This window comes from Poecilia reticulata, chromosome 15 (genome assembly GCF_904066995.2).
Source record: "Poecilia reticulata chromosome 15, P_reticulata-male-v2, whole genome shotgun sequence".
Lineage (NCBI taxonomy): Eukaryota > Metazoa > Chordata > Actinopteri > Cyprinodontiformes > Poeciliidae > Poecilia > Poecilia reticulata.
The window spans coordinates 30,815,809-30,832,210 of NC_088844.1; the positions used below are offsets into that span (position 1 = coordinate 30,815,809).

The 16,402-nt window shown below is 52.2% G+C and overlaps 1 protein-coding gene and 1 long non-coding RNA gene across 2 annotated transcripts; both read left to right on the forward strand.

Moving 5' to 3' along the window:
- Positions 1-212: 212 nt before the first annotated feature.
- Positions 213-1,249, forward strand: LOC145555081 (uncharacterized). The gene is made up of 2 exons (XR_014091161.1): positions 213-623; positions 707-1,249. It is a non-coding gene; the product is annotated as an uncharacterized LOC145555081 (long non-coding RNA).
- A 10,265-nt stretch (positions 1,250-11,514) lies between these two features.
- vsx1 (visual system homeobox 1 homolog, chx10-like) lies at positions 11,515-15,655 on the forward strand. Its single transcript, XM_081616337.1, has 5 exons — positions 11,515-12,052; positions 12,134-12,209; positions 12,756-12,879; positions 15,030-15,225; positions 15,337-15,655. Exons 1-5 carry the CDS (start codon positions 11,629-11,631, stop codon positions 15,588-15,590), a joined length of 1,074 nt encoding a protein of 357 aa, XP_081472463.1. The 5' UTR covers positions 11,515-11,628; the 3' UTR covers positions 15,591-15,655.
- Positions 15,656-16,402: the final 747 nt, after the last annotated feature.

Here is a 16,402-nt window from a genome sequence, read left to right on the forward strand (position 1 = left end):
TGATCCATAATCTCAGGATTTTGCACCAGATTAAGATTAAAAATATAATAAAGCATAAAACAGACCTTCAAACCTCCTGGTGGCTCCGCCCCCTAATTAACTCATTAATCTACAGCAGCCAATCAGATCCTGGATGTTTTGCTGACAGCCTGACGGCTGAGCTTCATCACCTCCTCCTCCTCCTCCTCCTCCTCCTCCTCCTCCTCCTCCTCCTCGCGGTGCCTGTCATGGCCGCCCTAAGCCTCTAATGGCTGTTTATCAGTTAATGGCGGCTCTGACCTTAATGGTTCTTTAATCTGCTGCTGCTTTTCATTTCATCACTCTGATGGTTCAGCAGAACAAAAGCTGAGTGGTTCCTAATCGGCCGCAGATTTACACACAGATCACCGAGACGCCGATCACACGCGTCTCCATGGCGACGCAAGCAGCCGGCCAACGTCTGGGGAAAGTGGACCGGGCCGGTTCTGGTCTGCAGACCTCGGCTGGTTGCCTTGGTGACCCACCTGATCTCTGGGAGGAAGACGATCCACTCAAACATCCGACCTGCTGACAGGAAGTGGGTTGGTTCTGCTCGTGGGTTCGGACCGGCTCCTCCGGCAGAACCACGCAATGAGCACGCGGCGGTAAATGGGTCATGTGACCATCAGCGGGATTATTAGGACTAATGGAGGATTTCTGATGCCATAATTCAGCTTCATAACTGCAGGAAGACGCGGCTGGATTAGACATCTGGACCGAACTGCTTCACTTCTGATCCTGATTAGGACGAGAACGATAATCATCTGGAGGAACACGGCAGGCTGCTGCTGCTGCTGCTGCTGCTGCAGCACCACTGGCTGCTGCTGCTGCAGCCACTGGCTGCAGCAGCAGCAGGGCGATCACCTGACTCAGGTCTACTGGAGCATCGAGATCCGAACTGGAAGCAGCTGCCTGGGCTCGGTGCTGCAGCACATCGGGGTCATGGTGGCGTGTCCTGCAGCCTCCAGCAGCCGCTGCAGCAGCCCCCCCCCCGCCCCCCCCCCCACCCTGATTGATGTTATTGGATTAGTTACATCGCCCTCAACATGATTGTGGATCAGAAATGAAATTAAAATGTGTGTTGAATGGGATTTTCCAGGAAAGTCCTGTAAAAACCACGACGGTAATAAGGAATGACTAATTCTCCTAAAGTCGATTAAACACCATCTCATCCCAGGAAGACGTGCTTGGATTAGGCCACATTAGGACGAAGATTAAACTGTTTTCATCAGCTCTGTTATTATTCTGCAGCATGTTCCTGTCCAGAGATTAACTGCTCCAAAAACAAGCCATTAGACACAGATTACTGGAGGGGGCTGTAGGGCGGTGGGCCCCCTGTGGCCCCCTGAGGTCCTCTGAGCCCCCCTGTGGCCCCCTGAACCCCCCTGTGGCCCCCTGAGGTCCTCTGTGGCCCTCTGAGGTCCTCTGAGTCCCTCTGTGGCCCCCTGAACCCCCCTGTGGCCCATGAGGTCCTCTGAGCCCCCTTGTGGCCCCTGAACCCCCTGTGGCCCCCTGAGGTCCTCTGAGCCCCCCTGTGGCCCCTGAACCCCCCTGTGGCCCCCTGAGGTCCTCTGAGCCCCCCCTGTGGCCGCTGAGCCCCCTGTGGCCCCTGTGGCCCCCTGAACCCCCCTGTGGCCCCCTGAGGTCCTCTGAGCCCCCCTGTGGCCCCTGAGCCCCCTGTGGCCCCCTGAGGCCCCTGTGGCCCCCTGAACCCCCCTGTGGCCCCCTGAGGTCCTCTGAGTCCCCCTGAACCCCCCTGTGGCCCCCTGAGGTCCTCTGAGCCCCCCTGTGGGCCCCTGAGCCCCCTGTGGCCCCCTGAGGCCCCTGTGGCCCCCTGAACCCCCCTGTGGCCCCCTGAGGTCCTCTGAGGCCCCCTGAGGTCCTCTGAGCCCCTATGGCCCCCTGAGGTCCTCTGAGGCCCCCTGAACCCCCCTGTGGCCCCCTATGGCCCCCTGAGGTCCTCTGAGCCCCCCTGTGGCCCCTGAGCCCCCTATGGCCCTCAGAGAGATGCCTGTTGGCCGGCGGATGCTGCAGCGTCTCTCTGCGTCTCTAAACAGCCGATCCATTTTCATCCAGCTTGTTTCAGACGAGGCCCGCAGCATGCCTGAACAGAACCGCTGCTTCCATTATATAATGATGCAATATAATAATATTAATGGATAATTAATGCAATTTTCTTTATTTGATGCATCCTGACTCTGCGGCTAATCTGAAGGCTTTGTTTAAAAATGATTGAAAAATGAAAGGAGTCCGAGCGGCTAATCCTCCACCGAGGTCAGACTGAAGGAGGAAGAGGAGGAGGAGGAGGAGGAGGAGGAGGAGGAAGACCCTCTTCCTCCTCCTCCTCCTCTGAGCCTCAGCAGTTCCTCAGAATCACATGCCGCCGTTATTAAACGTCAAACAGAAGCACAAGATCAGAAACCTGGGACACTGTGCTGTGTGTGTGTGTGTGTGTGTGTGTGTGTGTGTGTGTGTGTGTGTGTGTGTGTGTGTGTGTGTCAGTCCATGAACTCTGACCCAGATCTCCCCTCCAAGGTGTTTTCCAGGAGCTGCAGCCGACCAGAGACTCGCAGCAGGAACTGATCCAGACCGACTTTCTGACTGTTGATAGAACAGCTCATTCCTCGCAGCTAACCGCTAACAGCTAACCCAGCTAACCGCTAACAGCTAACCGCTAACAGCTAACCGCTAACAGCTAATCGCTAACCGCTAATCACTGACCACTGCTGATCAAAAAGTAGCTAACCGCTAATGGCTAGTTCCAGATTTCTCCATAGGTAGCCACCAAATCCATGTTCAACATCCTGAACCAACAATATGAACAAACACACAGTCTGCCAGGAATCCATGGTGTTTTCAGCTGCATGGGACCCATCGGGTGCAGAATGGGACCCATATGGGGCATAATGGGACCCATCGGACACAGAATGGGACCCATCGGTGCAGATTGGGACCCATCGGGGGCAGAGGGCTCTGCTTCTTCCCAGCGATCTGCATCCGTATTCGGACCGGAGCAGCTGAACTCTGCAGACACTCGGCAGTAGAAACACGCCGCCCTCCATGTGAGCGCTCGGCATTCTGGGAGATTCTGAGACTGGAAGCTGTGACGCTTCATTTTGGTTCACTCACAACAAAATGGCGGCCGACATGCAGGTTTTCTTCCAGTTTGTTCCTTTGCTGAAGTTTCATTGACCTCATTATTGATCCTGACTCGGTGACCTGATCGGACCGGACGCAGCAGGTCGGGTCAGGAGTGAAAACCCGGAGCGGCTGAGTCCAGGCCATGGATCAGCAGAACGGCTTTCTGGGTAATTTTATGTATAAAAAGGTTTTAATCAGGGGAAGTGGAGCTGCAGGCTGGTTCTGCTGTAGTGGGCCAGGTTCTTCCGGACCGGACCGGACCGGCTGGCTCCTGATGAAGAGATGAATCTGACAATCAGGAACATATTGTGTTTAAGTCCATCTGATGAATCGGACGGTTTAATCCGGCCTGTCAGAACCACCCTGGATTACATATTGTCCATCCGGAGCCGAATTGTTCAATCTGCTGCTCACATGTTGGAGCCGATCAGGTCCAATCAAACGCCACGAGGGATTAAAGTGGGCCGGTTCTGGTTCTGAGAGGCCACCGCTCCGTTCCGGGGTTCCTGTTATGGTCTGCATGGGATGGCAACCAATGTCATGGCGTTACCATGGTTACCAGAGGACGCTAACACACGACCACTTTCTCCTACTGCTCTCCAGAGACGATGGAGATCAGTGAACACCTGGATGACCCCTCACCTGGATGACCCCTCACCTGGCCCACAGTGGACCCTGAGGCCCCGGCAGAGTTCTGACCCGCAGTAATCTGGTTCTGGATCAGACGGAACCATCTGGTGTTCTGATCTTTTATTAAAGCGAGTCGATGAACAGCGGCTTAGGATCAACAGAGCGGCGGCAGCGAGGAGGAGGCCGCGCTCTGATTGGAGGATTAGAGCAGGAGCTGCAGATGTTCTGCTCGACCCGGATGAAAAGTTCTGGGATCAGCCCGGCCCAAATGGCCCACAGAACCGCCACTTCCTCCTGACACCCAACAGAGATCCTGAAGGAGACAAGCCTCTGATCTGGTTCTGGAGTTCTACTGGGTCCAGTTCTACCGGGTCCTGCTACCGGGTCCGGTTCTACCGGGTCCTCCGGTAACGAGGTTTCATAGAAAGCTGTTCTGTTCCTCATGCTGGTACCGGTACTGGTTCTGGTCCTATAGACAGAATCCGGCCTCCAGCCGTTTTCCTTCTGGGAGCCGTTATGCAGCTCCACCTTAAACCTGCTGCAGCTCCACCTGCTGCAGCTCCACCTTAAACCTGCTGCAGCTCCACCTGCTGCAGCTCCACCTGCTGCAGCTCCACCTGCTGCAGCTCCACCTTAAACCTGCTGCAGCTCCACCTGCAGCAGCTCCACCTGCAGCAGCTCCACCTGCTGCAGCTCCACCTGCAGCAGCTCCACCTGCAGCAGCTCCACCTGCAGCAGCTCCACCTGCAGCAGCTCCACCTGCAGCAGCTCCACCTGCAGCAGCTCCACCTGCAGCAGCTCCACCTTAAACCTGCTGCAGCTCCACCTGCTGCAGCTCCACCTGCTGCAGCTCCATCTGCTGCAGCTCCACCTGCTGCAGCTCCACCTTAAACCTGCTGCAGCTCCACCTGCTGCAGCTCCACCTGCTGCAGCTCCATCTGCTGCAGCTCCACCTGCTGCAGCTCCACCTGCTGCAGCTCCATCTGCTGCAGCTCCACCTGCTGCAGCTCCACCTGCTGCAGCTCCACCTTAAACCTGCTGCAGCTCCACCTTAAACCTGCTGCAGCTCCATCTGCTGCAGCTCCACCTGCTGCAGCTCCACCTTAAACCTGCTGCAGCTCCACCTGCTGCAGCTCCACCAAGAAAATGTCCCCATAACACAGGAATAGGTCCCCATAAGGATATGAAAACTTGGAACACACACACAGATCCTCCACATCTGGAGCATCAGTGTTAACATGCGGGGCTTGTTTCAGCCAGGACTGTGACGTCATTTCCGGTGTCGTCTTGCAGCGTGAGACCTGGACCGGACTCCGAACAGGAACCAGAACCTTTGAAACGGCGCTGCCTGGTTGCGGATCTTCCCGCTGATCAAGGTGCGCTCTGATTGGCTGCCTCCCTGCAGCTCATCCACTCGCAGATAACCAGGATTTCACTGATTAAAAATAATCTCAGCAGTTTATTTAAGCAGAAATAAATCTCAGCTGACATCATCAGAAAGAAAAAGGAGAACAGAGACGGATTAAAAACATCAGCCTCAAATTTGCTTTAATTATCTCTGATAAGCAGATTCCTCCAAACTAATTGCTTTTTAAACCCGATGACCATTTTACCTTCTTCCACGCGGAGCTGCCAGCCTGCCAGTCAATCCCCGGGGATTAAACTGCAACTTGGCCCTAATTTTGTCCGAGTTTCACCAGGAGGAGAAGCAACAATCAGCCGGTTTCCTCCAGCAGGAGGTCAGCGGCTCCTGTTAGCCTGTGCCTGTTAGCCTGCTAGCATGCTAGCCTGTTAGCCTGCTAGCTCACCGCACAACATGTGCTCACCTTAAACACAGAGTGATGTCATTCATGTTTTATTTGGTTTATTCAGCGGAAAAATGTTTTTCTATCTGTATTATTTTAATTATCTTCCAATTTTATTTTGAAAAGCCACAGGTGTTCTGGGCGTGGTTTCAGGAAAAGCGTTAGCCTAGCAGGAAGTGGATGAATTAACTCCACCCACCAACAGCTAACAGCTAGTTAGGACTTTCTGATATCTAATTAAAGCTGATATCTAGTTAGCACTAACCGCTAACATCAAGCTAATCCTAACAACTAACGGTTATCTAGCTATTGCTAACAGCTAACTGTAGTTGCCAGGTAGCTAATCATGCTAACTGCTGAGCCTCTGATTGGTCCAGAGCCAGTCTGTGGTTTTATTGGACAGATAAAAGTTTTTACCAACTGACCAAATAAAAACTGAACCTTTTGGTTCCTGCTGCTGTAACTCTGAGTCTCTGCTGATGATTATTGATCGGTGGAGTTGATCAGAGTTGATCAGAGCAGATTAGGAAGCAGAACATCAGATGAAGAGTCTGGATTAAATCAATACTGTGGATTACCTTCATATGACGGAGCAGATTGATTGATTATAATAATCTTCAGATTATCTCTGATCTTTTCATCCACTCTTCATCTTCATCTCCATCATCATCATCATCATCATCATCATCGTTCCTCTTTGACCTTCTGTAATTAATGTGCAGACGTCAGGGGTCAGAGGTCACCGCTGCAATCTGGATGTAGCATCAACTCTATAATTCTGAACCGATTCAAGGCCTGAGCCCAGTCAGGACGGGTCCAAACGGGTCAGGATGGGTCCAAACGGGTCAGGTCCAAACGGGGCCTGACCCAAACGGGTCAGGACCGTCAGGACGGGTCCAAATGGGTCAGGACCGTCAGGACGGGTCCAAACGGGTCAGGACGGGTCCAAACGGGTCAGGACCGTCAGGACGGGTCCAACCGGGTCAGGACGGGTCCAAACGGGTCCAAACGGGTCAGGACCGTCAGGACGGGTCCAACCGGGTCAGGATGGGTCCAAACGGGTCCAAACGGGTCCAAACGGGTCAGGACCGTCAGGACGGGTCCAAACGGGTCAGGACGGGTCCAAACGGGTCAGGACGGGTCCAAACGGGTCAGGACGGGTCCAAACGGGTCAGGACCGTCAGGACGGGTCCAAACGGGTCAGGTCCAAACGGGGCCTGACCCAAACGGGTCAGGATGGGCCTGAATATGGACCCATCTGGACCCGTCCAGGTCTGGTTGTGACCCGGTCCAACAAACTACTCAGGACAGAAATATGCAGAGGGCTTTTGGGTCGGAACCAGGACTGGACCTCAGAGGAAATGTCAGCTGTTCTCCATGATGCTGCCACCGCCGTGCTTCACTGAAGGCCCGGTTCGAAGGCCCAGCAGAACCTCAGAGGTTCTGGAAGGAGAGCAGAGATGGGTTTCCTCCAGAAGGTCCAACCGCGAGCAGCAGCTGGTCGTCATAGAGACGGGACCCTGATGGTTCTGATGCCCCGGGTCCATCAGAACCATCCAGTCAGCTGCTGTTCTGGTAATAATTTCATTTATAATGTAGTTTTAATAAAAAGTGGAATTTTCTCGTCTCAGAAAGTTTTCAGCCGGTTTGAACTGCAGGACTCTGAACAAACACACAAACACCTGATTACCCATAATCCTTAGTGCTGGTGGAGGAAGGCGGAGAAGATCCCAGATCTGAAGTCAGGAGGTCCAGAGGTCCATTCAGACGGTGATGCTGATGAGAGCAAATTTATACGGAACCCTATAAGTGACAGGAGGCCAGTGAAGCAGCTGTGATGTGGTGAATCTAGGAGCCTCTGGATGGTTTCCAACAAGCAGCGAGTTCAGAGCCTGGAGGAGCCAAAGGCTGGATGGGGGGCCGGGCTTCAGACGGAAACATGGTCCATTGTTCTGTTACCACCAGCAACAGCAGTCTGTCCACACGTCCTTTACCCCCCACCTCTTACCCCCCACCTCTTACCCCCACCCTAACCCCCCACCTCTTACCCCCCACCTCTTACCCCCACCCTAACCCCCACCTCTTACCCCCACCCTAACCCCCACCTCTTACCCCCACCTTAACCCCCACCTCTTACCCCCACCTTAACCCCCACCTCTTACCCCCCACCCTTTACCCCCTCTTACCCCCACCCTAACCCCCCACCTCTTACCCCCACCTTAACCCCCCACCTCTTACCCCCACCTTAACCCCCACCTCTTACCCCCACCCTTTACCCCCCACCTTAACCCCCACCTTAACCCCCACCTCTTACCCCCACCTTAACCCCCCACCTCTTCCCCCCCACCCTAACCCCCCACCTCTTACCCCCCACCTCTTACCCCCCACCCTAACCCCCCACCTCTTACCCCCACCCTTTACCCCCTCTTACCCCCACCCTAACCCCCACCCCTTCATGTCCCACTAATTATTCATAAATTCACATTTATGCTAATAGATTAACCTCATTCAGAGAGTAAAACGGCTCCAGGATTAAATGGTTCAATTAAAGTCTGGAGGTCTGGACCCGGTCCGGCCCGGCCCACGTGCCCCTACTGCCCCCCACCCTACTGCCCCCCCAGTAATCTTTAAAGGTTCTGTCCAGACACACTGGAAGCACTAATGGCCAATGATTAAAACTGTCTGACCCGGTTCTTAACTGGACCCGCAGCCGTTCGTCTCCAGAGATCTGGACCCGGCTCGGAGGGGCCCGGGTCAGGGGTCAGGGGTCAGGAATGGGGCCTTCAGCAGAGTGACAGTGAGGACCAGGCCGGTTCTGATGACCCGGTCCACTCTGGAGATCTTCTCTGGATCTGCTGAGGATCTGGTCCAGTTATAACCTGACCAGAACCTGCCCAGTTTGGACCGGGCCTCCTGGGGTCATCATCATCATCATCACCTCCAGATGATGAAGATCCATCATTAGAGAAAAAGAAACGGATCTGCAGGTTTGTGCTGGTTATTGATTATTGATTATTGGTGATTCTGTGACCTTCAGGCGGATGAACCAGGAAGGAAATATTTGATTTTTAATCAAAATCAAATTTTTAATAAAACTTGAATTCTAAACATTTATATTTTAGGAAATTTACATTTTTAAAAATTACCGTTTTAAATATTCAGAACTATAAATGAGGTCTAGTTTCAGAAATAAAGTTATTTTTAATAATTAAAATATCTGTAAGTGTTTTGATTGATCTTCTTCAGTTTGACAATATTTAGATTTGATTAATTTAATCTGTCATTTATTTTAATGTCGTTTTTTTACTCATTGTTATTTTTGTTGGAAATAACAAATGGAGTTATTATTATTATTATTATTATTATTATTATTATTATTAATAAACATGGATTTAGGATAAATTTTTCATATTTAGAACTGAGTTTTTATTCATTTATTGCATTAATGTGTCTGAAGATGAAGTTAAAATAAGACGTGTGTGTGTGTGTGTGTGTGTGTGTGTGTGTGTGTGTGTGTGTGTGTGTGTGTGTGTGTGTGTGTGTGTGTGTGTGTGTGTGTGTGTGTGTGTGTGTGTGTCTGTGTGTGTGTGTGTGTGTGTGTGTGTCTCTGTTGCTCCTTATCAGGTCCAGAGGAACCCAAAGTGCTTCTGCCGTCATTCATTCATTCATTCATTCATTCATTCATTCACACTGATGGTGATGACCTACTGCATCAGCTTCACTCAACAGTCGGTCAGTTTGGGGGAAAAACTGTGAAAAGTTCTTTGCGTTTTGCTGCCATGATTCTAACACCTGCAGCAGGTCTCCTTCTCCTTACAGGTGGAAACCCAGCGCGAGCGTCGTAGCGCTCATGTTGCGTTTAAAGACGGCTCGGAAAAACAGGTTACAACATGTTAACAACGGATTAAACAGTTTTAACTGCTGATAAAAGTGGCAGAGGACACAGATATGTGGAAGCCCTACTGTATCAATCTGACAGGAATCACAGAGTTGGCCATTCTAAGGTAAAAACCCGGCGCATACAGCGTCCAGGGTTTGTTTATTCATCCAGACGGCTTCCCGCGACCCCCTGCAATGGCACGGCGCCCCCCCTAGGGGCCGCGCCCCATAGTTTGGGAACCTGAGCTACTGCATAGCAGCCACAGCCAGAGGCGCATCTACACATCATGTAGGTGGGAAACCATCATGGGCGCGCCGCCCCCTCCAGACGGGGTTTTGGCGCCCCCTCCGGTGCTGCGCCCCTTTGCGCTGCATACCCAGTTTTTGCGCCACTGGCGCAGCCTGACCAGGCAGGTGCAGCAGGGATGGAACCACCACCCAGTTTGCTGCGCCGCCCTCGATGAAATGAACAGCAGAGCTGTTTTCATGATGTTAGTAAATTTGATGCATCTGAATTTTATATTTCTAGTTTTCAGATGTTCTTCGTGTTTCAGTTTCCAGGATCATTTCATGTCAGAATGTTGGATCCAGCTGCACTTTTCACTCAGAAATGAAACAAACAAACAAACAAACAAACAAACAAACAAACAAACAAACAAACAAACAAACAAACAAACAAACAAATACATAAATAAATTAATATTTAATCTTAAATTGATCTGATTTAATCTGAAGATGATTGGAGCTGCTGATAATCTAGATGTTCCTCATGGGACGTTTAGATGAACTTCCTGTCCTCCTGTCTCTCTGTCCTCCTGTCTCTCTGTCCTCCCGTCTCTCTGTCCTCCCGTCTCTCTGTCCTCCTGTCTCTCTGTCCTCCTGTCTCTCTGTCCTCCCGTCTCTCTGTCCTCCGTCTCTCTGTCCTCCTGTCTCTCTGTCCTCCTGTCTCTCTGTCCTCCTGTCTCTCTGTCCTCCTGTCTCTCTGTCCTCCTGTCTCTTCTCCGTCTCTCTGTCCTCCGTCTCTCTGTCCTCCCGTCTCTCTGTCCTCCGTCTCTCTGTCCTCCGTCTCTCTGTCCCCGTCTCTCTGTCCTCCGTCTCTCTGTCCTCCCGTCTCTCTGTCCTCCCGTCTCTCTGTCCTCCTGTCTCTCTGTCCTCCTGTCTCTCTGTCCTCCTGTCTCTCTGTCCTCCCGTCTCTCTGTCCTCCCGTCTCTCTGTCCTCCCGTCTCTCTGTCCTCCTGTCTCTCTGTCCTCCCGTCTCTCTGTCCTCCTGTCTCTCTGTCCTCCCGTCTCTCTGTCCTCCCGTCTCTCTGTCCTCCTGTCTCTCTGTCCTCCTGTCTCTCTGTCCTCCCGTCTCTCTGTCCTCCCGTCTCTCTGTCCTCCCGTCTCTCTGTCCTCCTGTCTCTCTGTCCTCCCGTCTCTCTGTCCTCCCGTCTCTCTGTCCTCCCGTCTCTCTGTCCTCCTGTCTCTCTGTCCTCCCGTCTCTCTGTCCTCCTGTCTCTCTGTCCTCCTGTCTCTCTGTCCTCCCGTCTCTCTGTCCTCCCGTCTCTCTGTCCTCCTGTCTCTCTGTCCTCCCGTCTCTCTGTCCTCCTGTCTCTCTGTCCTCCCGTCTCTCTGTCCTCCTGTCTCTCTGTCCTCCTGTCTCTCTGTCCTCCCGTCTCTCTGTCCTCCTGTCTCTCTGTCCTCCCGTCTCTCTGTCCTCCCGTCTCTCTGTCCTCCTGTCTCTCTGTCCTCCTGTCTCTCTCTCTCTTGTTCCAGAATCTGAATTTTGCTTCTTCATTTCTTTTTGTTTCTGATTCTGGTAAAGTTTTAAACTTTGACCTCACCTGGCTCTGGGATGTGGTTGCCATGGTAACCCCTGCAGCTCGGTGACGCCACCGGGAGAAGATGAAGAGGAGATCTGGGTCTGATCAAAGATCAACAAACTAAACCTTCCTCCTCCTCCTCTTCCTCCGGTCAGTAAATCCAGATCGGATTGGAGGGAAATTGGTGGCAATTAATCCTCTGGGATTGAGAGGAGACCCCCCCCCCCTGCCGACCCCGCTGGTTCTGGCTCCTGATTGGCTGCCGCCGCGGACCCGGGGGCCCGGGGCCGCATAAATTCCCCCCGCCGGGTCCCGGTCCCGTTTTTCGACCTTCATCCCTCCTCTTCCTCAGCATGACCGGCCGGGAGGAGCTCAGCGAGGACAAGCCCAGGGTGCGGATGCTCTCCCCGGGGTTCGGCATCGACAAGGCCCGGCTGCACGGCTCCGGGTTCCGGTCCAAAGGCTTCGCCATCACCGACCTGCTGGGCCTGGAGTCAGACCTGGCGGCGCGGCAGCAGCCCGCCGGGCCGCCGGGCTCCGGACCGCCCGCCGCGGGCTCCGGGGCCGCCGCGGAGCCTCCGGTCCCGGCCGGCGGCCTCGGCGGCTTCTCGTTCCCGGGCGGGTCGCTGCCGCTCGGCCTCGGCTTCCTGTGCAGCCTGGCGGCGCAGCAGCCCGCCGGGGCGCCGTGCTTCCTGCCGGGGCACCTGCCGCTGCTGCAGGCGCGGCCGGACGGGCACTACCTGCAGAACCTGGAGGCCCAGCGGGACCAGTACTCCGGTACGGTCCGGTCCAATACTGGAGTGGCCCAGTTCCACCGCGGTCTGGTTCTGATGTTCTGGTTCTGGTTCTGTTCTGCAGATGAAGAATGTCTGTCGGACCGAAACGACTCGAAAAGCTCCGGAAACTCCCAGAAGAGGAAGAAGAGGAGACACCGGTGAGGAAGATCTTCACCCGGAAACAAGTTTGAAAAATAACAGAAATTAGACAAATTTAAATTAAATTGTAGGATTTATTTGTCCTCTGGATCTGCGGCTCGGTTCCGATAGACCCAGCAGCTCCGGGACTTTGAGCTGATTTAGAAATTATAAATAAAAAAACAAACAGGAAATATTAAATGAAACGAAATTAGATTTTTATTAATTAAATTCTGATGGACCAAAACCGGTTTTAATTACTGACAAGTTAATCCTGATCGACTTTATCGAATTATAAATCAATAACAATCAATAAATTCTAGTTCGGTAATTAATTAATACGTTTGTTTAAAACAGATTTATTTAAATTTACCCAGAAAAACATCCAAATAAAAAACAATCTGGGTTTTAAATGGATAATAAATCACTTTATTCATCAGAGAGAATTTATTAAAAGCATCAAAGATGAAATAATTAGCTACAAATATAATAATAATCATTATTATTATTATGATGATTAAAGCAGCAGCATTAACGACCTTCCTCCTCCTCCTCCTCTTCCTCAGCACCGTCTTCACCTCCCACCAGCTGGAGGAGCTGGAGAAGGCCTTCCACGAGGCCCACTATCCGGACGTCTACGCCCGGGAGATGCTGGCCATGAAGACGGAGCTGCCGGAGGACCGGATCCAGGTGAGGCTGGGGTCCGGTCCGGTTCGGCGGGTCGGTTCGGTTCGGTGGGTCCGGTTCGGTTCGGCGGGTCCGGTTCGGTGGGTCCGGTTCGGATGTGTGCATAAAGAGGAGGTCCACAGAACCGAGGACTGTTTTATTTATTTTCTGTTCTCCTTTTAGATTCAGTAATAATATTAAATACATTTATTTTTACCTTTTGTGTATAAAAACATATTTTAAAATAAAATAATGTGATTCATAAATTATTTAGGTGTTTAAAATAATTCTCACATTTTATTTTGTTAATTCATAAGAATTTATCATTAATACAAATTTGTATTATTTTTGATAATATACTCATTTTAATTTAATAAAGTATTTATTTATATTTACATTAAAATACAGGAACTAAAATAAAACAAAATGAGATTCATCAATTATTATTTAATTCTCAAATGTATGAAAATATGACACAAATATCTATATTTATTCAATCAATACTTTATTATATCTTGTTAATGATTGTTATAATATTTGTTCCGTCCAAAAAGGGCGCAACATGTTTGAGGAAGAAAAAAGATCCAAAAGTTTTAAAATAAAAGATTTTATTTTAAATCTTTTTACTTTTCTTTTGCTTCAGCTTTGAAAAAACAGAAATAAAATCTTTGAACCCGAAACGAGAGAAAAACTAAATATTAACAGAAAGTTGGACCTGGTGAGTCAACAAAACGGTACAGCAGCGGGCCGACCCGGTACCGGGCCGCCGGAGCCCCACTGGTACCGGACTAACGCAAAAAGAACCTCCTGCAAAAGAAAGACCGAAACCAGGAGAACCGGTACCAGCAGGACAACATCACGCCGAACAGCAAACAAACAGAAGCACGTCTGACCCGGTCCACATGCTGTGGTTCTGTCTGACCCGGTCCACATGCGGTGGTTCTGTCTGACCCGGTCCACATGCTGTGGTTCTGTCTGACCCGGTCCACATGCTGTGGTTCTGTCTGACCCGGTCCACATGCTGTGGTTCTGTCTGACCCGGTCCACATGTTGTGGTTCTGTCTGACCCGGTCCACATGTTGTGGTTCTGTCTGACCCGGTCCACATGTTGTGGTTCTGTCCTGACCCGGTCCACATGTTGTGGTTCTGTTCTGACCCGGTCCACATGCGGTGGTTCTGTCCTGACCCGGTCCACATGCTGTGGTTCTGTCTGACCCGGTCCATGCTGTGGTCTGTCACCACATGCTGTGGTTCTGTCTGACCCGGTCCACATGCTGTGGTTCTGTCTGACCCGGTCCACATGCGGTGGTTCTGTCTGACCCGGTCCACATGCTGTGGTTCTGTCTGACCCGGTCCACATGCTGTGGTTCTGTCTGACCCGGTCCACATGCTGTGGTTCTGTCTGACCCGGTCCACATGCTGTGGTTCTGTCTGACCCGGTCCACATGTTGTGGTTCTGTCTGACCCGGTCCACATGCTGTGGTTCTGTCTGACCCGGTCCACATGTTGTGGTTCTGTCCTGACCCGTTCCACATGTTGTGGTTCTGTTCTGACCCGGTCCACATGCGGTGGTTCTGTCCTGACCCGGTCCACATGTTGTGGTTCTGTTCTGACCCGGTTCACATGCGGTGGTTCTGTCTGTCTGACCCGGTCCACATGCTGTGGTTCTGTCTGTCTGACCCGGTCCACATGCTGTGGTTCTGTCTGACCCGGTCCACATGCTGTGGTTCTGTCTGTCTGACCCGGTCCACATGTTGTGGTTCTGTCTGACCCGGTCCACATCCTGTGTTCTGTCTGTCTGACCCGGTCCACATGCGGTGGTTCTGTTCTGACCCGGTCCACATGTTGTGGTTCTGTCCTGACCCGGTCCACATGTTGTGGTTCTGTTCTGACCCGGTTCACATGCGGTGGTTCTGTCTGTCTGACCCGGTCCACATGCTGTGGTTCTGTCTGTCTGACCCGGTCCACATGCTGTGGTTCTGTCTGACCCGGTCCACATGCTGTGGTTCTGTCTGTCTGACCCGGTCCACATGTTGTGGTTCTGTCTGACCCGGTCCACATCCTGTGTTCTGTCTGTCTGACCCGGTCCACATGCGGTGGTTCTGTTCTGACCCGGTCCACATGTTGTGGTTCTGTCTGACCCGGTCCACACGCTGTGTTCTGCTGGTGTCCAGGTGTGGTTCCAGAACCGGAGGGCGAAGTGGCGGAAGCGTGAGAAGTGCTGGGGCCGCAGCAGCGTCATGGCGGAGTACGGCCTGTACGGCGCCATGGTCCGCCACTCCATCCCGCTGCCGGAGTCCATCCTCAACTCGGCCAAGAACGGCATGATGGGTTCCTGCGCCCCCTGGCTGCTCGGTGAGCCGCATGCACGTCAGTGCCACGCACACGCACACCGGCAGCAATACACACGCGTTCACTCACAGCGCCCCCTGCTGACCGCCTCCCGTTCTGACCCGGTCTGGTCTGGCTCCGCCCCCTCAGGTATGCACAAGAAGTCCCTGGAGATGAAGAAATGCTCCAGCCCGCCGCCCGATCCGTTCTGCGACGCTCCGGAGCGGCGCGCCGAGGGGGCGGGGCTTCCGGAGGGGGAGGAGACAGAGGAGGAGGAGGAGGAAGAGGCCATCGACCTATCCAGCTCCGCCAAACAGTCGCAGCAGGAAGAGGGCGGGGCCTCTCCAAGGACCGCCCCCTCGCCTCAGCAGGAGAACGGCGGCGAATCAGAGGAACACAGCTGAAGGTGGGCGGGGCCTGCTGGGAATGGCTGATTGGAACTGTAATCTGATTGGCTCTTCCTCATGAGGAAGCATCATCTGTTGCCATGCAAACCTGCTGCATTAAGGCGGAGTTTATTTACGTGGCGCAAGTGGAGCAGGGCAGCCCCACCCACCTGGGAACCAATCAGAGAGGAGTGGGCGGGGCTAGAGGACAGGCTGACGGTTCTGCAGAACCTGGAGAACTTCACTGGACCGGGTCGGACTCCAGAACTCCAGGATCCGTTTGGTTCTTTTCCCGTTTTCCATCTGTGTTGGGAGGAAACTTCCTGTCTGTTCATCGTGTTTGGAGATCAGAATGTAAAATACAAACTATAGTTACTGTTTATGGTTGTTGTTGTTATTATTACTAAATGTCTGCACAGCCATTGGTCACCAGGGTAAAAAATAAAATAAGATATTTTTGGAGCATCTGAGACTTTGTGTCATGATGAAAAATCAGGAAATGGATGATGGATGAGTCTCCATGGCAACCATCAGGTCCACTTCAGGATGTCTGCAGCAGCAGCAGCCTGCTCAGATTACCCATCACGTTGCCATGGAGACAGCCACAGAAAGGAGTCCAGCTGTGAGGCCGTCCTGATGTCCAGCAGCGTTTCCTGGATTATTATTATTGTTTTCATGTTTCTCTCTAATAATGACAGGAGATTTTCCACAACAAATAAAGGATTAAAAATTAAAACGTGACCAAAACAAAGGAGATTATTGTTGTGTGTCGGTGAATCTTTCTGTTATTATCTGTCCAAACGGGTCAGCAACCGGATAAAGCCTGGTTC

Bases quoted from the DNA above. Each gene is read 5' to 3' on its own strand.
- vsx1 (XM_081616337.1), top strand. From the start codon at position 11,629: ATGACCGGCCGGGAGGAGCTCAGCGAGGACAAGCCCAGGGTGCGGATG. The intron at 12,053-12,133 runs GTACGGTCCGGT...TCTGTTCTGCAG, and splicing joins CCAGCGGGACCAGTACTCCG to ATGAAGAATGTCTGTCGGAC. The intron at 15,226-15,336 runs GTCAGTGCCACG...CCGCCCCCTCAG, and splicing joins GCTCGGTGAGCCGCATGCAC to GTATGCACAAGAAGTCCCTG.